Raw genomic sequence first — 23,849 nt, 5'->3', positions numbered from 1 at the left:
ACACTGTAAACATTTTGTTCCAAGACAAACATTCGTGATTTAGCCTAGGACTCAGCCGAGTGTAAACCGCAAACACCGTGGAGCGTCTGGTCTGTTTAACAAACATGTTAGTTAACTCGAGTTCATTGGTGCTCAAGCAGGAGCAAAACCTCCAGTCTAGACTTGCCCTAAGAGTATGTCTACACTGCAGTCCTGGGGTGCGATTGCAACTTGTGTCGACGTACCCGAGCCACCTTTCATCTAGCTAGCCCAGGTACTGGAGCAATGAAGCTGCAGCAACACAATCTTGAGTGGAGGCTGTCCAAGCCCACCTGAAACTCTGGGTAATTACTCGGCAGTTAACCCATGCAGAAGTCTGTTCTTGGGCTTCAGTGCTGTGCTACTGGAGCTAGCTAGATCAACGCTCTCAGGTGTGTCTACATGTGCAGCAGTTGTACCCCGAGAGTGACCAGATATCCTGATTTTATAGGGACTGTCCTGATATTTGGGGCTTTGTCTTATATAGGTGCCTATTACGCCCCCCCCCACACACACACACACACATCCCGATTTTTCACACTTCCTGTCTGATCACCCTAGTGTGGACACAGCCAGTGTGTGATAAGAGCAACTCCTTCAGCTAATGAAGTGGCCGGTGTGTTTCGGAGCAGAAGGTTCTGAACTCAAAACCCACGGCTAGCAGTGTGAAAGTCTAATGAGTTGTGTACTGCTGCCCTCTACTGTCCAAAATAAAAAATGTTAAACTGTGCATCATGGTCCCTGTTAGAGCTGGGAGAAACATGGGAAAGGTTTTCTGTGATAATTCTCAAAAGAACCGGAATATTTTCATTTGGAACTTGTCATGAGATTTTTCATGTTTGTTGACAAACCTAAAGGGAACAAAAATAAATGTTTTTGTCCCTTGCCCAGCCCCTTCTGTCCTTTTTTTCCCCACTGAACAAGGCGGAGAAGGGCCAACTCCACTCACCCAATTTTTTTGTTTTCATTGGAAAAAAGTGACTCAAACAAAACATTTCCAGGAAAATTTTTATTTTGGTCCAAAAAATTTTTTGATGAAAAATAACAACCAGTTCTAGTCCCTATGCTACTGGCAGCTAACATGGATTCTCCTTTAATTCCACTGGTAGAGGCGTGTGCTCCTAGAGAAGGAGGACCTGAATTCTGTCTTCCCCACCTCCTCCTTCTTGTGCCATGAAGTTGCATGGTCTGCACGGGGCCATTCCTAAGTGACCATGCATTTGTTACAGCATTATGCATTTAAGCAAGGATGAACATTGCAGATGGAGGTTTCAACAGAGCTGCGTGTCTGTCTATTGTTTTGGAGTTACTGCTCAAAGCAGAGCAACTGTTGGCCCTATGTCTTTGTTTCAACCCAATCAAAGCCCTTTTACAGTAAGGGTTCTATTAAGGAAAGCAACAGGAAACCCAGATTCTGTGCCAGGAGAGGTTGCCTGGGGACAGGAATGCACAAGGCATACATGGTTTTGTTAATCCTCCCATTTCCCAAACACGAGATCTCCTTCACAGCAGCAGTGTGTCTGATTTGTGGCTATTGTTCTGATCTTTTAAATTACTCGTGAGCATGAAACAATCAAATGGAACAATGCTAAGATTCAGCCCATGGTTCTGTTCCGTGCTCCCTCGCTGGCCTTGCTCTCTGCCTAATCGCAGACCAAATGGGAGTGGAGAAGCCGTCGCAGGAGAGCTTCCCCGTGCTGAGCAAAGGTGCCAGAGGGGGAGAAAAAAACACCCCTCCGTCCTTGCAACTGATAGGGGTGGAGAGCTGTGAGCCTGTCACGGTGACAGGGCTGGCTGCAGCCCCGACCCCTCCCTGGGGGTCTGAGTGCACCTCCCTCAGGCCTCAAGCTTTCACCTCTCTCAGGGTGGAATCCTGTGACCAGGCCTTGGGCTGGCTACAGCAGCCTGTGTGTGGATTGAGCCCTACAGGTCCAACTGGGTTCAGGCACCTGTGGTACTTCCCTTTGGGAGCCTGTGACTAATGACAGTGACCCAAAACAGCCTTCTTAAAACCAAAGTATTGCTAAGTCTAAACAGTAGGAACAAAGCTAAGATAAAAGGATTTTTAAAACAACAAATGGTCTATACCTACTGTGCTAGGCAGGCCTATCTTACCCCAGACTCCCAACCTCTGAGGTTGTGGTCTCAGTCAGTCCCCTTAAATCTCTCTCCCCAAGTCCCTGAAGGCCTGGCTTTAAATTCAGCCAAAGTTCTTTGTTCTCTCAGCTCACAGCCTCGGACCTGCTGCCCAAAACCAGTTTGGTGACTTCCACAGGAAGTTGAGCCAGAACCTCAAAGCAAAAGACCCATAGAATTAAGTGTAGGACTGGAAGGGACCTCAATAGCAGGGCCGGCTCCAGCATTTCTGCCGCCCCAAGCAAAAAAAAAAAAAAAAAAGCCGCGATCGGTGGCAGCAGTTCAGCGGTAGGTCCTTCGCTCCTAGAGGGAGTGAGGGACCTGCCGCCCCCGAATTGCCGCAGGTGCCGCCCCTCTCCCTTGGCCGCCCCAAGCACCTGCTTGTTAAGCTGGTGCCTGGAGCCGGCCCTGCTCAATAGGTCATCTAGTCCAGTCCCCTGCACTCAAGGCAGGACTAAGTATTATCTAGACCATCCCTGACAGGTGTTTGTCTAACCTGCTCTTAAACATCTCCAATGACGGAGATTCCACAACCTCCCTCAGCAATTTATTCCAGTGCTTAAACACCCCAACAGTTAGGAAGTTTTTCCTAATGTCCAACCTAAACCCCCTTGCTGCAATTTAAGCCCATTGCTTCTTGTCCTATCCTCAGGGGTTAACAAGAACAATTTTTTACTCTCCTCCTTGTAACAACCTTTTAGATCCTTGAAAACCATTATCATGCCCCACCGCCCCCAATCTTCTCTTCTCCAGATTAAACAAACTCATTTTTTCCCTCAGAGGTCATGTTTTCTAGACCCTTAATCATTTTTGTTGCTCTCCTCTGGACTTTCTCCAATTTGTCCCCATCTCTCCTGAAATGTGGCACCCAGAACTGGACCCAATACTCCAGTTGAGGCCTAATCAGCGCAGAGTAGAGCAGAAGAATGACTTCTCGTGTCTTGCTCACAACACTCCTGCTAATACATCCCAGAATGTTGTTTGCTTTTTTTGCAACAGTGTTACACTGTTGACTCATATTTAACTTGTAATCCATTATAGCCCCCAGATCCCTTTCCAGCGTACTCCTTGATAAGCAGTCATTTCCTATTTTGCCTGTGTGCAATTGATTGTTCCTTTCTAAGTATCGTCTCATAAGTGTTTGTAGAGGGATGACTATCTGAGGCCACTGTACTCCTTTCTGGCTGCAAGCTGTCATTTCTTCTTAACATAACTCTGTTTTCATACAGTAACCCCCCTTCCAACACTCAGATAAACCTATAGTATTCATAAATTATTACAGGAAGCTCCAAATCAATCCCAGAACTATTGGTGTAGGTTGACTTGCAGAGAGCCACTAGGAGGTGATGAGATATCCCTGGGTTAGAACAACGCAAGCATCACAACACAGTGTCAGGCATTTTGTGGCTCTTGTAATAGAATCTTAAACTGTATTCTATTGTACAGCTCCTAGGTGATGCTGTATGTAAAAGACCTTATTTAAAGTTAACCTTAGGGTACGTCTTCACTACCCGCCGTATCGGTGGGTAGCAATCGATTTATCTGGGATCGATATATCGCGTCTCGTTAAGACGCGATATATCGATCCCCGAACGCGCTCACTGTCGACTCCGGAACTCCACCAGAGCGAGCGGCGGTAGCGCAGTCAACGGGGGAGCTGCGGCCGTCGATCCCGCGCCGTGTGGACCCCAGGTAATTCGATCCAAGATACTTCGACTTCAGCTACGCTATTCGCGTAGCTGAAGTTGCGTATCTTGGATCGATCCCCCCCCCCCCGCAGTGTAGACCAGCCCTTAGCCATACTGGCAGAGCATTAAAGGACACATCTGATGTTGTACTGGGTTAGCGATTGGCCCTCCCCCTCTGGCTCAATGGGAGGCCACAGCGCCTCACTACATCACTGGGGCACTGCCCAGCATCAGGGAATTAGCTAATCAAGTGCCAGAGTCTGAGGCCCCTTTGGCAGGGCAGGGCAGAACAGCAAAGCAGTCTAGGTAGCTCTCACTCTCAGGCAGGGCAGGGCAGCAAGCAGTCTAATGCCTGGCCTCCTGGCTTAGGCACACAGCAGACAAATGCAGGCCTCTTGGCCTAAGGTGGGTAGGCAGCCACCCCAGGGGTAGGGCAACTGCAGGAGATAGGGGGACCCGGGCCCACCATACTCCACTGGGTCCCAGCCAGGGCCCTGAGAGTGGTGCAGGGCTCCACCACTGGGTCAGCAGGGATCCCACTGAAACATGCTGACTTGGGTTCCAACTGCAAAACCGGACCAAAGTCTGGTTTCCCTGGGCTACTTCCTACCACAGTCTGGAAAAGGGGTTCTGTACTGCATGGGTCCTCTGCCTTGTCAGGGCATTCAGCTGCCAGCAATCCTGGTCACTCGAGATTAATTGTGTAGACAGTTCCTAAAGATTTCTCTGTTAAGCCAAGCTGGCCGCCTGCCATATTTGCTATTCTTTCTGCACATCGGGATAGTTTGTTCCTGCGCCCTCAGTAAGGCTGTTTTAAAATACAGCCAGCTTTCCTGGACTCCTTGCCCCCTCATACTAGCCTCCCAGGGGACCCTGCCCATCAGTTCCCTGAGGGAGTCAGTCTGCTTTTCTGAACTCCAGGGTCTGTATTCTGCTGCTCTCCTTTCTTCCTTTTGGCAGGATCCTGAACTCGACCATCTCATGGGCACTGCTGCCCAGGTTGCCACCCACGTCTACTTCCCCTACCAATTCCTCCCTGTTTGTGAGCAGCAGGTCAAGAGGAGCACGGCCCCTAGTTAGTTCCTCCAGCACTTGCACCAGGAAGTTGCCCGCAAACACTCTCCAAAAACTTCCTGGATTGTCTGTGCACTGCTGTATTTCTCTCCTAGCAGATGTCAGGATGATTGAAGTCCCCCATTAGAACCAGGGCCTGTGATCTGGAAACTTCTGTTAGTTGTCCGAAGAAAGCCTTGTCTACCTCATCCTCCTGGTCTGGTTGTCTATAGTAGACACCCACCATGACATCACTCTTGTTGCTCTCGCCTCTAAACTTAACCCAAAGACTCTCAACAGTGATCCAGTGATGTGAGTTACCCCACCAAGTCTCTGTTATTCTAATCACATCATAGTTCCTTGACTGTGCCAGGACTTCCAATTCTTCCTGCTTGTTTCCCAGGCTTCTTGCGTTCGTGTACAGGCATCTAAGATAACTAGCCAATTGCCCTACTTTCTCAGTATGAATCAGGAGGCCTCCCCTATTGCACCCTCCTCCTTGTGTTTCCTCCCAGTACCCCACTTCCGCACTTACCTCCGGGCTTAGGTCACCATTCCCCGGCGAACCTAGTTTAAAGTCCTTCTCACTAGGTTAGCCAGCCTGCCTGTGAAGATGCTCTTCCCTCTCTTTGTTAGGTGGATCCCATCTCTTCCTAGCAATCCTTCTTCCTGGAACAACATCCCATGGTTGAAGAATCCAAACCCCTCTCTCCGACACCATCTGCGTAACCACGCATTTACCTCCACAATTCGATGGTCCCTACCTGGACCTTTTCCTTCAACAGGGAGGATGGACGCAAACATGACTTGCACCTCAAACTCCTTTTATCCTTCTTCCCAGAGCCATGTAGCCTGCAGTGACTCGCTCAAGGTCATTCTTGGCAGTATTGTTGGTGCCCATGTGGAGAAGTAGGAAGGGGTAGCAGTCCGGGGGCTTGATCAGTCTTGGCAGACACTCAGTCAGATCCTGAATTCTAGCTCCAGGCAAGCAGAACACTTCCCGAGTTTCCCGGTCTGGACGGCAGATGAATGACTCCATCCCCCTTAGGAGGGAGTCCCCAACCACCACCACCCATCTCCTCCTCTTGGGAGCAGTGGTCATGGAACCCCCATCCCTAGGACAATGCATCCCATGCCTTCCGGCCGATGGGGTCTCCTTCTGATCCCTTCCCTCAGATAACTCTTCCAAACCATTCTCCTTCGTAGTACCTGTGCAGACAGCCTGAAAACAGTCTCTTACCTCTATCTGCATTGGGGATACATGGATTCCCTCTTTCTTCTTCTGGAGGTCACATGCTGCCAATTTTCTTCCCTGTTATGCACTGCCCTCTCAGATTCTTCAGCATGCTGTGCCTGCAGTACCAAACGCTGACTTCTATCCAGAAAATCTTCCTTTTCTCTGATGCAACGCAGGGTTGATATTTGGATCTCTAGACCTTTAACCTTCTCTTCCAATATGGAGACCAGCTTGCACTTCGTACAGACGAAGTCTCTTCTGTCATCTGGGAGAAAGACAAACATAGCACATCCTGTGCAGGTCACAACAGCTGATCACTCACTATTCATGTTTTCCTTCTAAGAGCCTCTTCAGATGTTGTATTTACTGCTCACAGAAGCCTGAAAGGCGCAAAAAAAAAAAAAAAAAAAACCTCTGCGGGAACTCCCCCCAGGCAAACTCCCTATGTTTCCCTGTCCTCTGCTCATAAAAACAAGGAGTCTGGTGGCACCTTAAAGACTAACAGATTTATTTGGGCATAAGCTTTTGTGGGTAAAAAACCCACTTCTTCAGATGCATGGAGTGAAATCTGTTCACTGCTCACTCGGTTCACAACTGGCTGCTTTTTTATAAGGCTGCTGGCTCGAAGCAGTTGGCCCGGCTCAAAGCCTTCCCTCCAATCAACCACTCAAGGCCCACCTGGAACAATGCACTCCCAATTCCCACTTTTCAGACACACACACGGTCAAACAGTCCCTGCAACTAGCTCCAGTCAAACAAAGGGTCACAGCAGACAGACACTCGGATATTCACCCCACCAGCTCACAACAGAGCCCCCCCAATGCAGCACTCACCTTAGCGCCTCTCGGACGGTTCCCAGGCAAACTCCCTCTGTTTGCCTGTCCTCTGTTCACTGCTTCCACAGCAGTGGATCAGTAAAACATTATCTCAACCAGATTATAGATTGAAAATAATATTTCTTGAAAAAAAAAAAGGAAGTTCATAGAATCAAAGAATATCAGGGTGGGAAGGGACCTCAGGAGATCATCTAGTCCAACCCCCTGCTAAAGCAGGACCAATCCCCAACTAAATCAAGTTAAATAGTTATTCCTGTTTCATTTCATGTTTGCACATATGATTTTGTCACCTATGGGACGTATATTGAAAAACTGCAGCTTTGTCTTCACAGAGCTCTCTCCTTGGCTTCAGAAGGGGCAGAGTTGGCCAATGCTGAGCTCTTTTGAAAATATCACATCTAAAGTAGTGAATAGTAGAAATTAGAAAATAATATCTAGTGCGCAGCAAAACTTGGCAGGTGGCTCTCCAGCTCTGAGTAATTTACAGATCCAATCCTGGAAAGTGCAGAGGAACCATTGAGTTTTGCAGGATTTAAGCCCCTCAGGGGACATCTACACTGCAAAAAAACCCAAACAAACAAACCCCAAACCCACAGCAACGAGATTCAGAACCCAGCACAACTGACTCAAGCTCACAGGGCTCATGCTACGGAGTTAAAAATAGCAGTGTAAACATTCCCACTCGGGCTGGAGCCTGGGTTCTCGGACCCAGACCTCACGACAGGTTTCAGAGCCCATGCTCCAGCCCTCACTAGGACATCTACACTGCTATTTTTAGCCCTGTAGTTGAAGCACCAGGATCCTGAATCAGCTAACCCTGGCTCTGGGACTGGCTGCCACGGGGCTATTTTTGCAGTGTAGACGTACCCTCAGAGTCTCTAAATGATAAACCAGCTTGTTTTCCGTTTGATGGTATTCTGGATAAATAACCTAAACATGGCGTGAGAAACACGTCTCAGGAATGGTCTAGATCAGTGGTTCCCAAACTGGGGTTCACAAACCCCTGGTGGTTCGCAGAATGTTACAGGGGGTTCACCAGAAAAATTTCACTAATGGCAGCCAGAGGACCCCGGGCATTGGAGGCAGCAGGTGGGACTGGTTGCAGGGCAGACAGCCCGAGCCCCAGGGAGAGCGGGGCAGGGCAGATTGGGCTGGCAGCCCGAGCCCTGCCCCCGTCAGCGGGGGAGCCAGCAGCCCAAACCCCAGTGCTCTGATCAACTTTTGGCTCAGTTTAAGTACCGAGTACCCCCTTCTGGCAGAAAAAGCTGCTGCAGTTTTGTTACCATTTTCAACAACATACTTTATGCGAGAAAGCGTTTTCCTCGTATGCACATCTGAAAACCAAATACAGAAACAGACTTGATGCTGAACCAGACATGAGACTTTATTTTTCTCCTATGGTTCTGGACTTCCAAGAGCTATGCAGAGCAAAGCAAGTGCATCCATCACACTGAGGAAATTTAAACTTAAATCCCTGGAAATATTCATTTTTAGGAGCGGGTTCACGAGATTTCACAGTTTAGTGAAAGGGGTTCGCGGGCTGTTAAAGTTTGGGAATCACTGGTCTAGATAATACTTGTCCTGCCATGAGTGCAGTGGACTGTATTAGATGACCTCTCGAGGTCCCTTCCAGTCTTATAATTCTATGATTATTCACTGTTTACTCTTAAGTGATAGGTGATTGAAGCAATTAAATGAGCTAAGGGTAATTATACTATGAAGCTAGACAAGGTTACTGGGCAGTACAGAACAGAGGATACTGTACATGAGGGACTATGTCAGATGAATTTATAAAGCGCGATGAACAGGCTTCTTGTTGAGGTTTTGGAGTTCAAATATAAATTTTTAAATAAAAAATACAGATTTTTCTCAAGTACCCAATGGTTTTGGGTGCTTCCATTTTTGGGTGCAGAACTGGAGAACTTCAGAAAGCACAGCTCATCAGAAATAAGGCAGCCCAAATCACTCGTCACTTTTTGAAAATTGTGGGCATGATGACTACTGTATATGGAAGCTGGATCAGATTAAAGGAGGAAATTGTCCACTGCACATGCTTTCCCCCCAAAGTTCTTACGTTGTCCTTGTTTGTTTTTGACATGGCAGTGAAACGAGATGTCCACAGAAGTGTACGCATATAGAGGATCGTATAGGCATCAAAACAGTTCCAGAGATCAGTGGCTTATGGCCTGTTTTTGATCTGAGCTGTTACACTGTTATAACATTACAGTGAATCACAGAATCATAGAATATCGGGGTTGGAAGGGACCTCAGGAGGTCATCTAGTCCAACCCCCTGTTCAAAGCAGGACCAATCCCCAACTAAATCATCCCAGCCAGGGCTTTGTCAAGCCTGACCTTAAAAACCTCTAAGGAAGGACATTCCACCACCTCCCTAGGTAACCCATTCCAGTGCTTCACCACCCTCCTAGTGAAAAAGTTTTTCCTAATATCCAGCCTAAACCTCCCCCACTGCAATTTGAGACCATTGCTTCTTGTTCTGTCATCTGATACCACTGAGAACAGGCTAGATCCATCCTCTTTGGAATCCCCTTTCAGGTAGTTGAAAGCAGCTATCAAATCCCCCCTCATTCTTCTCTTCTGCAGACTAAATAATCCCAATTCCCTCAGCCTCTCCTCAAAAGTCATGTGCTTCAGTCCCCTAATCATTTTTGTTGCCCTCCGCTGGACTCTTTCCAATTTTTCCACATCCTTCTTGTAGTGTGGGGTCCAAAACTGGACACAGTACTCCAGATGAGGCCTCACCAGTGCCCAATAGAGGGGAATGATCATGTCCCTCGATCTGCTGGCAATGCCCCTACTTATACAGGCCAAAATGCCATTAGCCTTCTTGGCAACAAGGGCACACTTTTGACTCATATCCAGCATATCCAGTGCTCGGAAATAACTACCCAATTCAGTGCAGCCAGGCCCATTGCTATGAGTTCAGGACGGAATGAAAAACAATGATTTTGGCTATTTTAATAGGGATGAATTTTTTGTATGTTTGAAAATATCAATAGCCTCTGACATCCCTGCCTTTTTTGTTCTGTGTTTGTACAGCACCTAGCACAGGGTCCGGGTCCATGACTGGGGCTCCTAGACGGTGCAATAATACAAATAATAAATAATAATTCTCAACCTAATTAATGATTGCTCAAAGCTTTGTAACCATGCACAAAATGTTCACGCTGCGCGTGATATTAATTGTAGCTTTGATTTTGTTTTTAAGTAGAGTAATTATTTAATTTACCATCTTGCTTCCCTGTTGACATATCTTTCTATTAGCCTTTTTAAAAATTCGTTATGATGAAAAACAGTGGGCCAAATTCTAAGCTGATGTAAATTAACGTAGCTCCATTGAAGTCAGTTCACCCCAGCTGAGACTCTAGACCGGGGTCGGCAACCTTTCAGAAGTGGTGTGCCGAGTCTTCATACATTCACTCTAATTTAAGGTTTCACGTGCCAGTAATACATTTTAACGTTTTTAGAAGGTCTCTTTCTATAAATCTTTAATATATAACTAAACTATTGTTGTATGTAAAGTAAATAAGGTTTTAAAATGTTTAAGAAGCTTCTTTTACAATTAAATTAAAATGCAGAGCCCCCCTGACCGGTGGCCAGGACCCGGGCAGTGTGAGTGCCGCTGAAAATCAGCTCGCGTGCTGCCTTCGGCACACGTGCCATAGGTTGCCTACCCCTGCTTTAGACCAATAACCTATTAGATGCAAATATAGTGGAATCCGGTTATAAAGATGGATTTGGGCAGCTTCCGTTTTGATCCCATCTGCACGATTCCAAGGAGTAGCCTTTTCATCTGCAGCGCTTAAGAGAAAGAGTGAGCTCCTAAACTTGCTATTTGCAGTCCAGTATAATCATGCTTTCCAAGCATTAGCGGCAGCATCTGCTGATGAGATGTCATGGCAATTAACTACCAGTGGAATAATACATCGCCCACTCCACACCCCCTGCTATCAAACCCAGAAACAGAAATTTGTGATGCATTTATTTAAAAAATAATAATATTGTAGCTAACAGTCGGGCCCCTGATTGCCTCCCGTACCAATAGATCAGCAACACATGTGGCTGATGCGCAATTAAAGCTGCTACAGAAGTGCACCGTGTTCTCATGCAGCGCCTTTCTCCCGGAAGTACTGATCGCTGTAATAGGCAGTGATCACAATATCATTCCTGTTATTGTTCTGTTTCTTTGCAGCTTTCACTTGTATTCCAAATATGACTTGGTTTTATTAGTGGTGGTGTTATTATTTATTTGTATTGTCATAGCACCTAGGAGTCACGGACCAGGACCCCATCGTGCTAGGTGCTGTACAAACACAGACCGAAAAGACTGTCCCTACCCCTAAAAGCTTACCTTCTAAGCATAAGACAAGAGACAACAGATGGATACAGATGGACACATACGGGAGTACAGGAAACAATGAGACAATATTGGTCAGCGTGATGAGCAGTGGTATCAGCGCCCCTGCAGCCTAACTGTTGTCAAGTTTGTTGTAGGCACCATGAATGAGGAGAGTTTTGAGGAGGAATTTGAAGCAAGACAATGAGGTGACTTGTGGATGTTTATGGGGAGACTCTGAAGCCTGATGGATGGGGGACAGCATGGTAAAAGGCACAAAGGTGTTTGAAAATTTAACGAGTGGGTGATGGAGGCTGGTATTATCAAAGGTGGGAGTCGACATCTCGGTAGCAAATGAGAGATGATCAGTAGGTGGGAAGAGCAGCGGTGATATTCATGTGAAAAGAGAAAGAAAGTTCCAAGCAAGTACGGGCTGAAAGTTACAATTAAATCTAACCAGACTCCATGAGCCTCTCAGGATTTGATCACGAGTATCGTGCTTTCTTAAAGCCCCAGCTCCTGGAGTCATGGGATTATGTGAGAATCTCAGTTTACATTTAAATAAAAAAAGTTAATTTCTAGTCCTCATGGCTGTGGAGAAAAGCTTAAACATGTGACTTCTATAGGCTCAAAACTCAGAAAGCAACTGATATATTATTTAAAAACTCATGATTTCTAAGTCCATCATTATATGAGGATGGGGGGGATGCTGACTCATGTTTTTTCAATACTTTGGGTCGGAATCAAATGGGGACTGCTAGTTGTCACTGCTACTCTCCTTCAGGGCACTCATAGAGAAGACTTTTAAACCTACCTGACTTTGGACCCCTATGTAAGCGGGGGAATGGTCCCGCTATTGTGGGGAACTTTCCTGGCTTCTGCACTACCCCGGTGAAGTGGGCTAGCGAAAGGATCCGAGTCCTCACTCCCACTTCCTTTACCCAGAGGCCTCCCTGCCCTTGAGGACTCCCCTTCCACTCTCCTGTCTGGCAGAGTCCTCGTAAACCCCGACAAGGCTGGGCCCAGGATTCCTGGGGGGCTTGACCCCCAACCCTGCTCTGGTCACCTAGGACAGGGGCTAGGGTGTCCCCACTCCGGGGTACTCTCTCTGCACTGGGCACCTCCCTGACCCACTGATCATTTCATACAATTTAAAGCAAATACAAGTTGTTTAATTAACAATTACTTTTAAAAAAGAATAAGGAAAAATGGGAAAGGTTAAAGGAAAACACATCACCCTGCTCTGTGGCAGGGAACATCACAAGCAGTGTCTCTGGAACATCAGGGCAGTTCACAGTCTGTTCCTTGTAGGTCCCAGGCCTCCTTCTCAGGCCCTGGCTGTGCTGCAGAGACGCTGCGGGTTGGACACTTGCTCTGGCGGTGGCCACACGCTCTCAGGCTCTAGGTGGCAGGACCCTTCTTCCCAGCATCGCCCCTGCCCGGTCGGGGTTATGATCCCCCTCCAAGTCTGGCCTGCAGAGCCTCTTGGCTGAGGCGTCTCCCTGTGCTGGGCCCACTGCCCAGGGTCCCCCTCACTCTCCCCAGCTGCTCACCGCACCCAGCTCCGGACTGCGCCAGCTCCAGCTCCAGCTCCACTCTGCCTCAGCACGGCTGCTGCTGCTGCTCTGCCTTCAGCTCCCTGGGCTGCTTCTCTGGCCCCTCTGGCTCTGGTTGCTACAGCTCTGCCCCCAGGACAGGTCTGCTCTGCAGGCTGCTTCTGTGACTCTGCTCCCAGCTCTGACCTGCTTCCTGGCTGCTTGTCTGGCCCCTCTGGCTCTGGTTGCTGCAGCTCTCCTCCCAGGGCAGGTCTGCTCTCTCTGGGCTGTGCTCTGGCTTTTGGGGCTGCAGCTCTGCTCCCAGCAACTTAGCTCGGGCCCCTGCTCTCTCCTTAGCTCGGCCCCGCTCTGTCTGACTCAGGCAATTCCAGCTCACACGGAGGACGGGACCCCCCTGGCCTCCTGATTCTCTGGGTATGTCTACACTACGAGGGTAGTTCGATTTCTCTTAAATCGAATTTGTGGAATCGATATTGCAAAGTCGAACGTGTGTGTCCACACTAAGGACAGTAATTCGACTTTGTGAGTCCACACTAACGGGGAAAGCGTCGACATTGGAAGCGGTGCACTGTGGGCAGCTATCCCACAGTTCCCGCAGTCCCCGCTGCCCATTGGAATTCTGGGTCGAGCCACCAATGCCTTCTGGGTTAAAAAAAAAAAAGGGTAGAGGGTGCTTTTGGGTAATTGTCGTCATCCGTCCGTCACTACCGCCCTCCCTCCCTCCCTGAAAGCGCCGGCGGGAAATCAGTTCGCGCACTTTTCCGGTCAGTGACAGCGCGGACGCCACAGCACTGCGAGCATGGATCCCGCTGCGACCATCGCTGCAGTTGTGGCCGTTGTCAACGCCTCGCAGCTTATCATCCACCTTTCCCAGAGGCAGATGCAGATGAACCAGGCGAGGAGGCTACGGCACCGCGGTGAGGGCCTGAAGTCTGAGAGTGGCACAGACCTGTCACAAAGCACGGGACCCAGCGCCGAGGACATCACGGTGACAATGGGTCATGTGGATGTTGTGGAACGGCGATTCTGGGCACGGGAAACAAGCACGGACTGGTGGGACCGCATAGTGCTGCAGGTCTGGGATGAATCCCAGTGGCTGCGAAACTTTCGCATGCGGAAGGGGACTTTCATGGAACTTTGTGAGTTGCTGTCCCCTGCCCTGAAGCGCAATGACACCCGGATGCGAGCAGCCCTGACTGTCCAGAAGCGAGTGGCCATAGCCCTCTGGAAGCTTGCAACGCCGGACAGCTACCGGTCTGTCGCGAACCACTTTGGCGTGGGCAAATCTACCGTGGGGGTTGTTGTGATGCAAGTAGCCAACGCAATCGTTAAGGTACTGCTCTCAAAGGTAGTGACCCTGGGAAACGTGGAGGTCATCATAGATGGCTTCGCCACGATGGGATTCCCAAACTGCGGTGGGGCTATAGATGGAACTCACATCCCTATCCTGGGACCGGACCACCAGGCCAGCCAGTACATTAACAGAAAGGGCTACTTTTCAATGGTGCTGCAAGCACTGGTGGACCACAGGGGACGTTTTACAAACATCAACGTCGGATGGCCGGGCAAGGTTCATGATGCTCGCGTCTTCAGGAACTCTGGTCTGTTTAGATGGCTGCAGGAAGGTATTTACTTCCCGGACCACAAAATAACTCTTGGGGATGTGGAGATGCCTACAGTGATCCTTGGGGACCCAGCCTACCCGCTAATGCCCTGGCTCATGAAGCCCTACACTGGAGCCATAGACACTGAAAAAGAACTGTTCAACTACCGGCTGAGCAAGTGCAGAATGGTGGTGGAGTGTGCTTTTGGCCGTCTCAAGGGGAGATGGAGAAGCTTACTGACTCGCTGTGATCTCAGCGAAACCAATATCCCCATTGTTATAGCAGCTTGCTGTGTGCTCCACAATCTGTGTGAGAGCAAGGGGGAGACCTTTATGGCGGGGTGGGAGGTTGAGGCAAATAGCCTGGCATCTGATTACGCCCAGCCAGACAGCCGGGCGATTAGAAGAGCCCAGCGGGACGCGCTGTGCATCCGGGAGGCTTTGAAAGCTAGGTTCCACAGTGAGCAGGGTAACCAGTGACTTTTAAGTTTCTGTACAGAGAAGCTGAACCTGCGACCGTTTCTTTACCCAGTTAATGTTGACTATCCTCTCCAGTTACAGACCCCCTCCACCCCCTTCCAAAAAAATAAAATCAGTTTTATTTTGTTAATGAACACCGTTGTCTTTAGTACTGTTTTCGCGGGAATGTTTGAAACCTGGGACGCAGACTGTGGTGGGGAGCGGGTGTAGTGTACTGATGCAAATGATCCTTTTAAACTCCAGGAATGACAGGATTCGCAGTGGTGGACTGGTTGTTTCAACGGAGCCTGCCAGCCCTCCTGAGTGGGACTGCGTGTATGTGGGGGCTATGTGACTTTATGGCAGGGGGAGGAGGGTTACAGATCCCCTGCTGCGTGGCTCTGTGATCCAGGACAAGGACCGCTGCATAAGATCTGCAACTGCCCTCCCCCGCCACAAAGTCACAGAGCAACTAACCCCCCCCCCTCCGCCCCCCACAGAACATGAAAACCACCTCCCAGACTGACCAGGGTAACTAGTCACTGCACTGTGTATGTGCCCTGCTGCTGGACCTGCCCCCGCCTCTGTACCCTGCTAAAGGTTACTGTCCTGTCCAATTACCAAGCCCCTTCCCCCCCCTTCAGACAGACTCTCCCTCAAAAGAACATGATGGAAACAGTAATGAACAGAAACGTATTTTTTATTAACAACCACACATGAAACTGGGGGGTGAAACTTGGACGGTGGCTTGGGTGAGGCGGGCAGGAAAGGACTTTTCAAATTTTGGGGAATGACAGCCTTCTGGTGCTTGAGCAGTCTGCAGGGGTGGAGTGAGAGTTTTCACGGACTCTGCCGCCCCTCCTTCTTTGGATTTTGGGCGAGGGGGGTATGGGACTTGGTGGCGGGGGAGTGCGGTTACTGATAGACTGCAGCGGGGCTCTGTCCTCCTGCCTCCGTTCCTGCAGAACATCAACAAGGCGCCGGAGCGTGTCCGTTTGCTCCCTCAGAAGTCCAAGCAGCGTTTGAGTCGCCTGCTGGTCTTCCTGCCACCACCTCTCCTCACGTTCCATGTGTGTCCGGTGCATTTGGGACAAATTCTCCCTCCAATGGTTCTGCTGTGCTGCCTGGGCTCGGGAGCAGCCCATTAGTTCTGAGAACATGTCCTCTCGCGTCTTCTTCTTCCTCCGCCTAATGTGCGCTAGCCTCTGGGAGTGTGATGCCAGGCCGGGTTGGGAGACAGTCGCAGATGTGGCTGTGGGAATGAGAAAAAGGTAGTGAATTCCTCCGAAAGATAAATGTAGTTGTGAACAAAGAACAGAGTCTTTCTCTATGAACAAGACCATGCACCGCACCTATCACATGCGCACTCAGGACAAGGTCAAATTTTCGGACCTTGCCTTCAGTGCCTGGGGTTCTGCACTGCAGATCTGGGAAGCGTGGCAGGACACTGTAATCTCTGTAGCAGGCAAAGATGGTAAGCCGTAGACTTGTGGCTGCTTAAAACTTTAGTAGTACCACTGGCCTCCTTTCACATTGAAAGCAATGCCAGTCTCTGCTGCCAGCAATCGGCCAAGCATGAACTCTGGCCCTGTCCCACCCCCTCGCGGATGTCCCAGGGAAAGATCCCTGTATGCTGCCCCTCTCCCGCATCCACCGCGTGGCTGCAAACCAGCGGTTACAGTTCTGTAAAGGAACTTGCAAGCAGTCCCAATACTAACAGTCCCCTACCTAATTCAAAGCAGGTCATCATGAGTGACATAACTATCCTGAGGATCTCGGACACCGAGAAGGAAAGGATGTTTCGAGAAAGCCTGCAAAGACCAGGGCCCTATGCCGCCATGCTGTGCAAGGCAATGATACCGGAGTACTTGCTCGTCTCCTGGCGCGGGAATGTCTCCTACTTCGGAGGACCCAGTAAGGCCGCTCTCCCCAGGAACCTGATGAACAGGCTTTCCCATTACCTGCAGGAGAGCTTCGTTGAGATGTCAGTGGAGGACTATTGCTCTATCCCCGGACATATAGACCGGATTTTCATATAGCTGCAGTTGCAGGGACTATAGAGTGGAGCAGCTTGGGCAGCAGAATCATGCACAACCGGACACTGTTTGATTTTTTTTAAATAGTTGGAACTGATTACTTAAGCGCCCAGGGTAAAGAAATCATGAAGCACACATTGTTCTTATTCTTAATATTCCAGTTTTGTAAAAAATAAATGTTTAGATGTTTAAAGCACTTACCGCTTGATCCTTCCCCTGAATCTGTGTCCGGGTTACATGCTGGGGAGGGTTGGTAGGGGATCTCTGTAAGGGTGATGAAGAGCTCCTGGCTGTCGGGGAAATCAGCTTGGTAAGCGCTGTCGACTGCCTCGTCCTCTTCATCTCCTTCCTCATCTTCCCCGTCCGCTAACATGTCCGAGGAACCGGCCGTGGACAATATCCCATCCTCAGAGTCCACGGTCAGTGGTGGGGTAGTGGTGGCGGCCGCACCAAGGATGGAATGCAGTGCCTCGTAGAAACGGGATGTGTGGGGCTGGGATCCGGAGCGTCCGTTTGCCTCTTTGGTCTTCTGGTAGCCTTGTCTCAGCTCCTTGATTTTCACGCGGCACTGCGTTGCATCCCGGCTGTATCCTCTCTCTGCCATGGCTTTAGAGATCTTCTCATAGATCTTTGCGTTCCGTCTTTTGGAGCGCAGCTCGGAAAGCACGGACTCATCGCCCCACACAGCGATGAGATCCAAGACTTCCCGATCAGTCCATGCTGGGGCCCTCTTTCTATTCTGGGATTGCACGGCCATCTCTGCTGGAGAGCTCTGCATCGTTGCCAGTGCTGCTGAGCTCGCCACGCTGTCCAAACAGGAAATGAGATTCAAACTGCCCAGACAGGAAAAGGAATTCAAATTTTCCCGGGGCTTTTCCTGTGTGGCTGGTCAGAGCATCCGAGCTCAGACTGCTGTCCAGAGCGTCAACAGAGTGATGCACTGTGGGATAGCTCCCGGAGCTATTAGCGTCGATTTCCATCCACACCAAGCCTAATTCGATATGGCCATGTCGAATTTAGCGCTACTCCCCTCGTTGGGGAGGAGTACAGAAGTCGAATTTACGAGACCTCTATGTCGAACTAAATAGCCTCGTGGTGTGGACAGGTGCAGGGTTAATTCGATGTAACGGCGCTAAATTCGACATAAACGCCTAGTGTAGACCAGGCCTCTGATTAGCCTGCCCGCCCTGTCAATCAGGCTGATCTGGAGCATTGGCCTCTCCCCATTGTTCCTGGGGACTGTCAGTCTCAGGCTCCTGATTTGCCATCGACCCTTCCCCTTTTAGTGCTGGGAGCTAGCCAACCAAACACCCCCACTGAATGTTAGTAAGGGGGCAACAGTCCCCTTACACCTAGTTAGACAAAGTAGAAATAAATGACAGACAGTGGAAAGTAGTACTTTGTCTGGCTGCCTGTCTTAGGGATTTCTTAACGTATCATTTCCCAGGTAAATAGCATGGTAAAGGCCGTATTGAACTACAGGGAATGTGCTGTCCTTCTCCTCTCCCTGTTTCATAGATGCTCTGTTGGAGGAATTCCTTGCTTCTGCCTTGCCTGGGTTTAGTTTGAGCCAGCTGCTCTTCATCCGGGTGCTGATTTCCTCTCGGCTATGTGACAGCCTCGGGATGGTGCTGGTCGCGTCTGTGGAGAATGAGATGAACCGCGGGGAGTTGTTGACGTACTGTTGGCCTACAGTGCCACCCCACCTCTCCAAGTGGGCTCTTGTAGATACTGAAGAGAAGGGGCGGAAGGATGGATCCCCATGGGAACCCTCAGGAGAAGCTTTAAGGGAACAGGAGCACAGTAGTGTGATCATTGGGATATGGCTTTTATCTAGTGCCAGGAGAAGTTCCTCTCTGAGGGGGACCAAGGCTTTCTTCATGCTGTGCCACAGTCTGAAGCCCAGTTGGGAAGCATCCAGGAGCTTGGCAGAGGTTAGGTGTTGCTGAAGCTTGGTTGCTGCTCTTTTCTGGTTGATTTTTGCACAGGGGTGGGAGTCTGGAGAACAAAGGAGCAGCTGGACAGATCTTCTGCATTGAGTGTGGGTGTCTTCAGGGTTGGGTGAGGTCTAGTGTTTTTCAGGGAGGATGGCCGGTTCAGTGCTCTGAAAGGGGTGACGATCATTTCCATTAGCAGTGGGCTCCATTGTTCTTGGCTGCCTTTCACGAGCTAGCGGGGTCGTGGGTCTGTGTTGCAGGTGGTGGCTTGAATGTTTTGCAAGGTTTCTAGCACGTCCAGCTCTCTTAGGGCCTCTGCAATTCCTGATCTCCAGAGTCTACGTGAGCAGCAATGCTGTTCAGTGTTTCGGGTTCTACAGGAGAGCTAATTATCACCAATAGTCAGGACCTGAGGGTTATGTCTTACCAAAGAGACAGCATTACTATGCTGACACTCTGCTTCGTTACTGCTCAAACTTTATTCATACCAGGAATCCTTACCGGTTTAAATTGAAGCCACTTGCCTAAGAAAGAACCACTCATGAGCAAAGACTGTAAGATCAGATATTCAGAGCATCTGTCTGTCTATATAAGCTGGCCATCTAGATAGTCTAGTCTCCAAGCATTTATGCTGCACTCATCTCCATGTTATCTAAGTCATCTTGTCCCCTGCATGGGGCATCACCCGCATCATTTCCTACAATACCTGGGTTTCCCTTACACGGGGAGCCAAATCCTGCTCACCTTTCACACACACAGTAGCACTGTGGGGCCAGATCCTGCCTTTAATTTATCAGAATAACTCCACTGTGGTCAACGGAGTCACTCCGGGTTGACACCAGTGTAACAGAACAAAATTCAGCCTATTCATGTCACACGAGTGGGGAGACCAGAATTTGATACTTCTTGGTCTCCTGTCCAAGTCCTGGCCCTGCTTAGTTATGAGAGTGTGTAGAAGTGGGAAGTGAAATCCCTCTCTGCCTTATGGAGCTGTTTTGGAGCTCCAATCAAATGCTGTTTGACTAACTTTCTGGTTTTCAGGGCGTATGGCTCTGACTTTTAAAAAAAATGCTCCTTGGAGGCAGGGCTGTAGTGAATTTGCCTGGCACATTTTGGTGCTACTGTAGCTTAAGTAGTAAGTAATGAAGATGGTAATTGTGCCAACAGGAATTCTGGGACGTCTGCCAGAGCAAAGCAAACAGCCAGCCCTATTTGTGTTTAAGGAAAGTTGTCTCTAAACCCTCCCCCAAATTAGTTATATGTTGCGATGTCCTGTTGGGACCTGTATTTAAAATATTAGCCAAGATTTGCAAAAATAGGAGACTAAAGTTAGGTTCCTGGATGTATAATTAGGCTCTTAAATAAATAGCGTGGTTTTCAAAAGCGCAAAACACTCAACAGTCAATTGTAGCTTCATGGTGGCTCAGCACTTTTGAAAATTAGGCCATTTACTTTGGTGCCTAAATATAGATTTAGGAGTCTAACTTTAGGCTCCTGTTTTTGAAAATCTAGGCCAATAACAACACATCTGGGGTGAAATTACATGGTTAGTTTTTCTTTTCTTTGGGTTTCTTTAACTATATCTGTATAGTCAAAGCAGGAAACACCTCTCCCTCGCAAAAATGTATGTAGATGCTGCTATATTGGTATAACAGTGTTAATTGTATAGTTAATTCTGGCTCAAGAAAGAGAATTAGCTGAACTAGTAAAAGGTCATTCTATACCAGTATAACTGCATCTATACTAGGGCTTTTACCAGCATATCTATGCTGGCAAAAAAATCACATCCCTAACTGATATAGTTATACCAATATAACTCTTTAGTATAGTCCAGTCTTTATCACGATTGTACCGTTCAAAATTAAAGTCCCTAATCAGTTAGTGTCAGTGCAAAAGGTAGAGGTTTTGTATGCAGACAAAGAAGAGGTTTTACCAGATCCAATATAAAGAGAAATGTATTTATGGACCTAAAACAAAGTTCAGGGAAACCAGTTTTAAAATAAATGAAATGAAATATTCCCTGAAGTATTTGGGAATCAGCCCTCACTCCCTCCCACACCCCAACACTTTGCCCCAGACCAGAGCACCCTCCCGCACCCTGAACCCCTCATTTCTGGCCCCAATCCGGAGCCCACACTCCCAGCCGAAGCCTTCACCCCCTTCGGCACCCCAACCCCCTGCCTCAGACCGGTGAAAGTGAGTGAGGGTGGGGGAGAGCGAGCAACGGGGGGATGGGGTGAGCGGGGGGTGGGGCCTCAGAAGGGGCGGGACAGGGGTGTTTGGTTTTGTGTGATTAGAAAGTTGGCAATCCTACTTGAGCTGCCTGCACACTGCAGAACGACAGAGCTTGGACCCGCATCACAGCAAGACTTGGGCTCTAACTGCCCCCCCCCCCCCCCCCCTGCAAGTTCCTAAGACCTGGGTGCTTGCTGACCTGAGTCAGACTGATTTGTGTGTGGACGGAAGGGGGCCTTGGGCCCAAACCTGAGTCAGGAGGCCAGGCTTAATGTGCTGTGTAGACACACCCTCTGAGTGCACCCCCTCAGGTCTTAGGCCTCAGGCCTTTGCCTCTCCTGAGGTGAAATTCTTCAGTTCTTCCCAGGCCTCTGTATCCTGTCTATCAACCATCCTTACCCTGCACATCTGAGTTCTGAAACCAGCAGTTCTTCCCCTTGGGTGTCTTAGATCAGTGCTCTGCAGTGACCAGATAATTGTTGTCTATTTTAGCAGTAGGAACAAATCTTTTAGATTGTTCGAGGGAAAAGGCTGTTCAAACAACAAGCAATCTGCACCCGTCTTACTTAGAGGATCACTAGGCCCTGACAGGAACCTGGGCAGGCCTACCTTCTTCAGACACCCACAGGAGGTATCTGTACCTCCGAACAAATACTATCCCCCTCCTCTGTCCCCTGTGAGTGTTCCTTTTAAACCTGCCACTGTTCTTTTGCTCTTCTGTCTTCGGGGGCCTTTTCCTGTCCTGGCTTCATCCCTTAACAACTCTCAGAAGTGCTGAAAAGTGGCTTATGTTTAAGCCATTTTTCCCCCCTTCCTGCTTGTTTTTCCCTACAGCGCCCTATAATACTAACCAAAATATTCACACAATAAACATCTCCTCTCAATAACCAGGTCAATATAAAGAATTCACCAATTATTACCAAGCAGCTCCAAATCTGTCACACAGTCCTCCTCAAAAAACCCCCAAAAATTACTTCCACTACTATTCTCTCTTCAAGCATTTGGTTTCCCTTCAGAGGGAAAAGAAAACTCCTGAATTCACCATTGTAGGAGTTTAGCCCCAAAACATACAAAGAAGGAAAAACCCCTTTCAGATGGCACATTTCAAATGACTGTAAGAGCCACTGTCGAGTAGTTTAGAATCTGCATTTTGTTTTCAATGGTTCTTTTTCTGCTGAATCTGTCTAAGACCAGGGTTGGCCAGTGGAGTTCTACAGCGTGACTTGTGGCTGCTCTCACGTTTAACATGGAGGTGCAGCCTGCTGCAGATCTAGGTCCCTGGATGTGGTGCTATGTCTTAATCCAAAGCTGCGTCTTGACCTGAGGTCCCTGGCACGCTGTGACCTGTAGTCTTTGCAAGCCACTCCTCTGAGTTAAAGGTGAATGTGGCTGCACGCTGCTCCATCCAAGGGAAATTAGGTCGGCTCATTGGGTTCTTGGGAAGCGTCTAAGGTGGCTTTCAGTCAGCAAATATTGGGACTTCCCTGCCTGAAGAGAAGGGGAGGATTCTGCCAGGACTATTCTATTCTGTTCTTATACTGCCCCGGTCACAATAGTCTCTGAGCACGGCCAGCCGTGCATTAAATGATGTGACTAGCATTTGCCACGTGTGATTTCCTCTCTCACACTTTTCTCTCCAATGGGAAAACTGCGCGAGGTTTCTTTTTGCTTGTTTGTTTGAATGGACTTATTTGGGATTGGTTTATTTTATGTCTGCTGGGCTGGGCACTGGCTACTGAAGTCTTGGCTGTACAGAAAGTGGTGATGTCTGAGGTGGTTTTTAGCTCTTGTGGGAGTTCATTTCACAGTCTTGGACCGGCCCCAGAGAAAGCTCTACATAGAACACGGCTGGGTATATAAAGAGCTCTCCCTCCTGCTCTGAGCTATTATCCTTTACTGGCCTACTGGCTCTAATTCCATTGGTTGCTATTTGACCCCCCTCAGCTGTTGTCGCCAATGACTGATGGTTGGCTTGTTCCTTCCCTGTGCTGCAGGTATATCCGAACCATGTACCTGGGGATCCAGAGCCAGAGGCGGAAGGAACACCAGCGGCGCTTCTACTGGGCTATGATGTACGAGTATGCAGACGTAAACATGCTGCGCCTCCTGGAGACTTTCCTGGAGAGCGCGCCCCAACTGGTGCTACAGCTCTGCATAATGATCCAAAAGAACCGTGCAGAAACATTACCATGTAAGTGGCCCTCGTGCCCGCGTCCGTTTTCTCAGCCTCTGTTGGATGTTTTGTTGACTGACCACACTACATAACCTCTCGTGTAAGGTGCTGGCACTTTGGACAAAACTTGTTTCAGCTCCATGCTGCACTTGCTCAGTAAATTTCTGCTCATGCTGCTGGAAAAAGTACTCTACTACTTCAGTCTCTTATAGACCAGCATGGTCGTGAGGAATGATCACAGAGCTGGGCACCAGGAATTCCTTAGCTCTGCTCCGGGCGCTGCCACTTACTTGCTGTGTAGCCTTGGGCAAATCACATAACCTTTTTCTGCCTCAGTCTTCCCACCTGCATAGTGGGGACAATAAAACATATCTGCCTCAGAGGGGTGTTGAGGATTAACTGGTAAATGTTTGTGCCGTGTTTGGATTGTGTAAAATGCTATATAAAGTACTACATTTCATAGATACAGACAAGGTGGTCACCCTTAAAAAGTCAACTTTTGCCATGAGTTCAAACACGCTTTTTG

General features: G+C 48.9%; 1 protein-coding gene across 1 annotated transcript in view; it reads left to right on the top strand.

Annotated features, from left to right (window-relative positions):
• The window catches only part of XKR6 (XK related 6), a 314,532-nt gene that overhangs the window by 257,933 nt on the left and 32,750 nt on the right, over positions 1–23,849 (top strand). Inside the window, exon 2 of the mRNA XM_065401346.1 lies at positions 23,145–23,341. Within this exon, the coding sequence (XP_065257418.1) occupies positions 23,145–23,341 (197 nt within the window). The remainder of the gene's footprint in view (positions 1–23,144; positions 23,342–23,849) is intronic.

This window comes from Emys orbicularis, chromosome 3, assembly GCF_028017835.1.
Source record: "Emys orbicularis isolate rEmyOrb1 chromosome 3, rEmyOrb1.hap1, whole genome shotgun sequence".
Lineage (NCBI taxonomy): Eukaryota > Metazoa > Chordata > Testudines > Emydidae > Emys > Emys orbicularis.
Note: the sequence above shows the minus strand (reverse complement) of the source record. Positions and strands in the feature narration are given on the sequence as shown.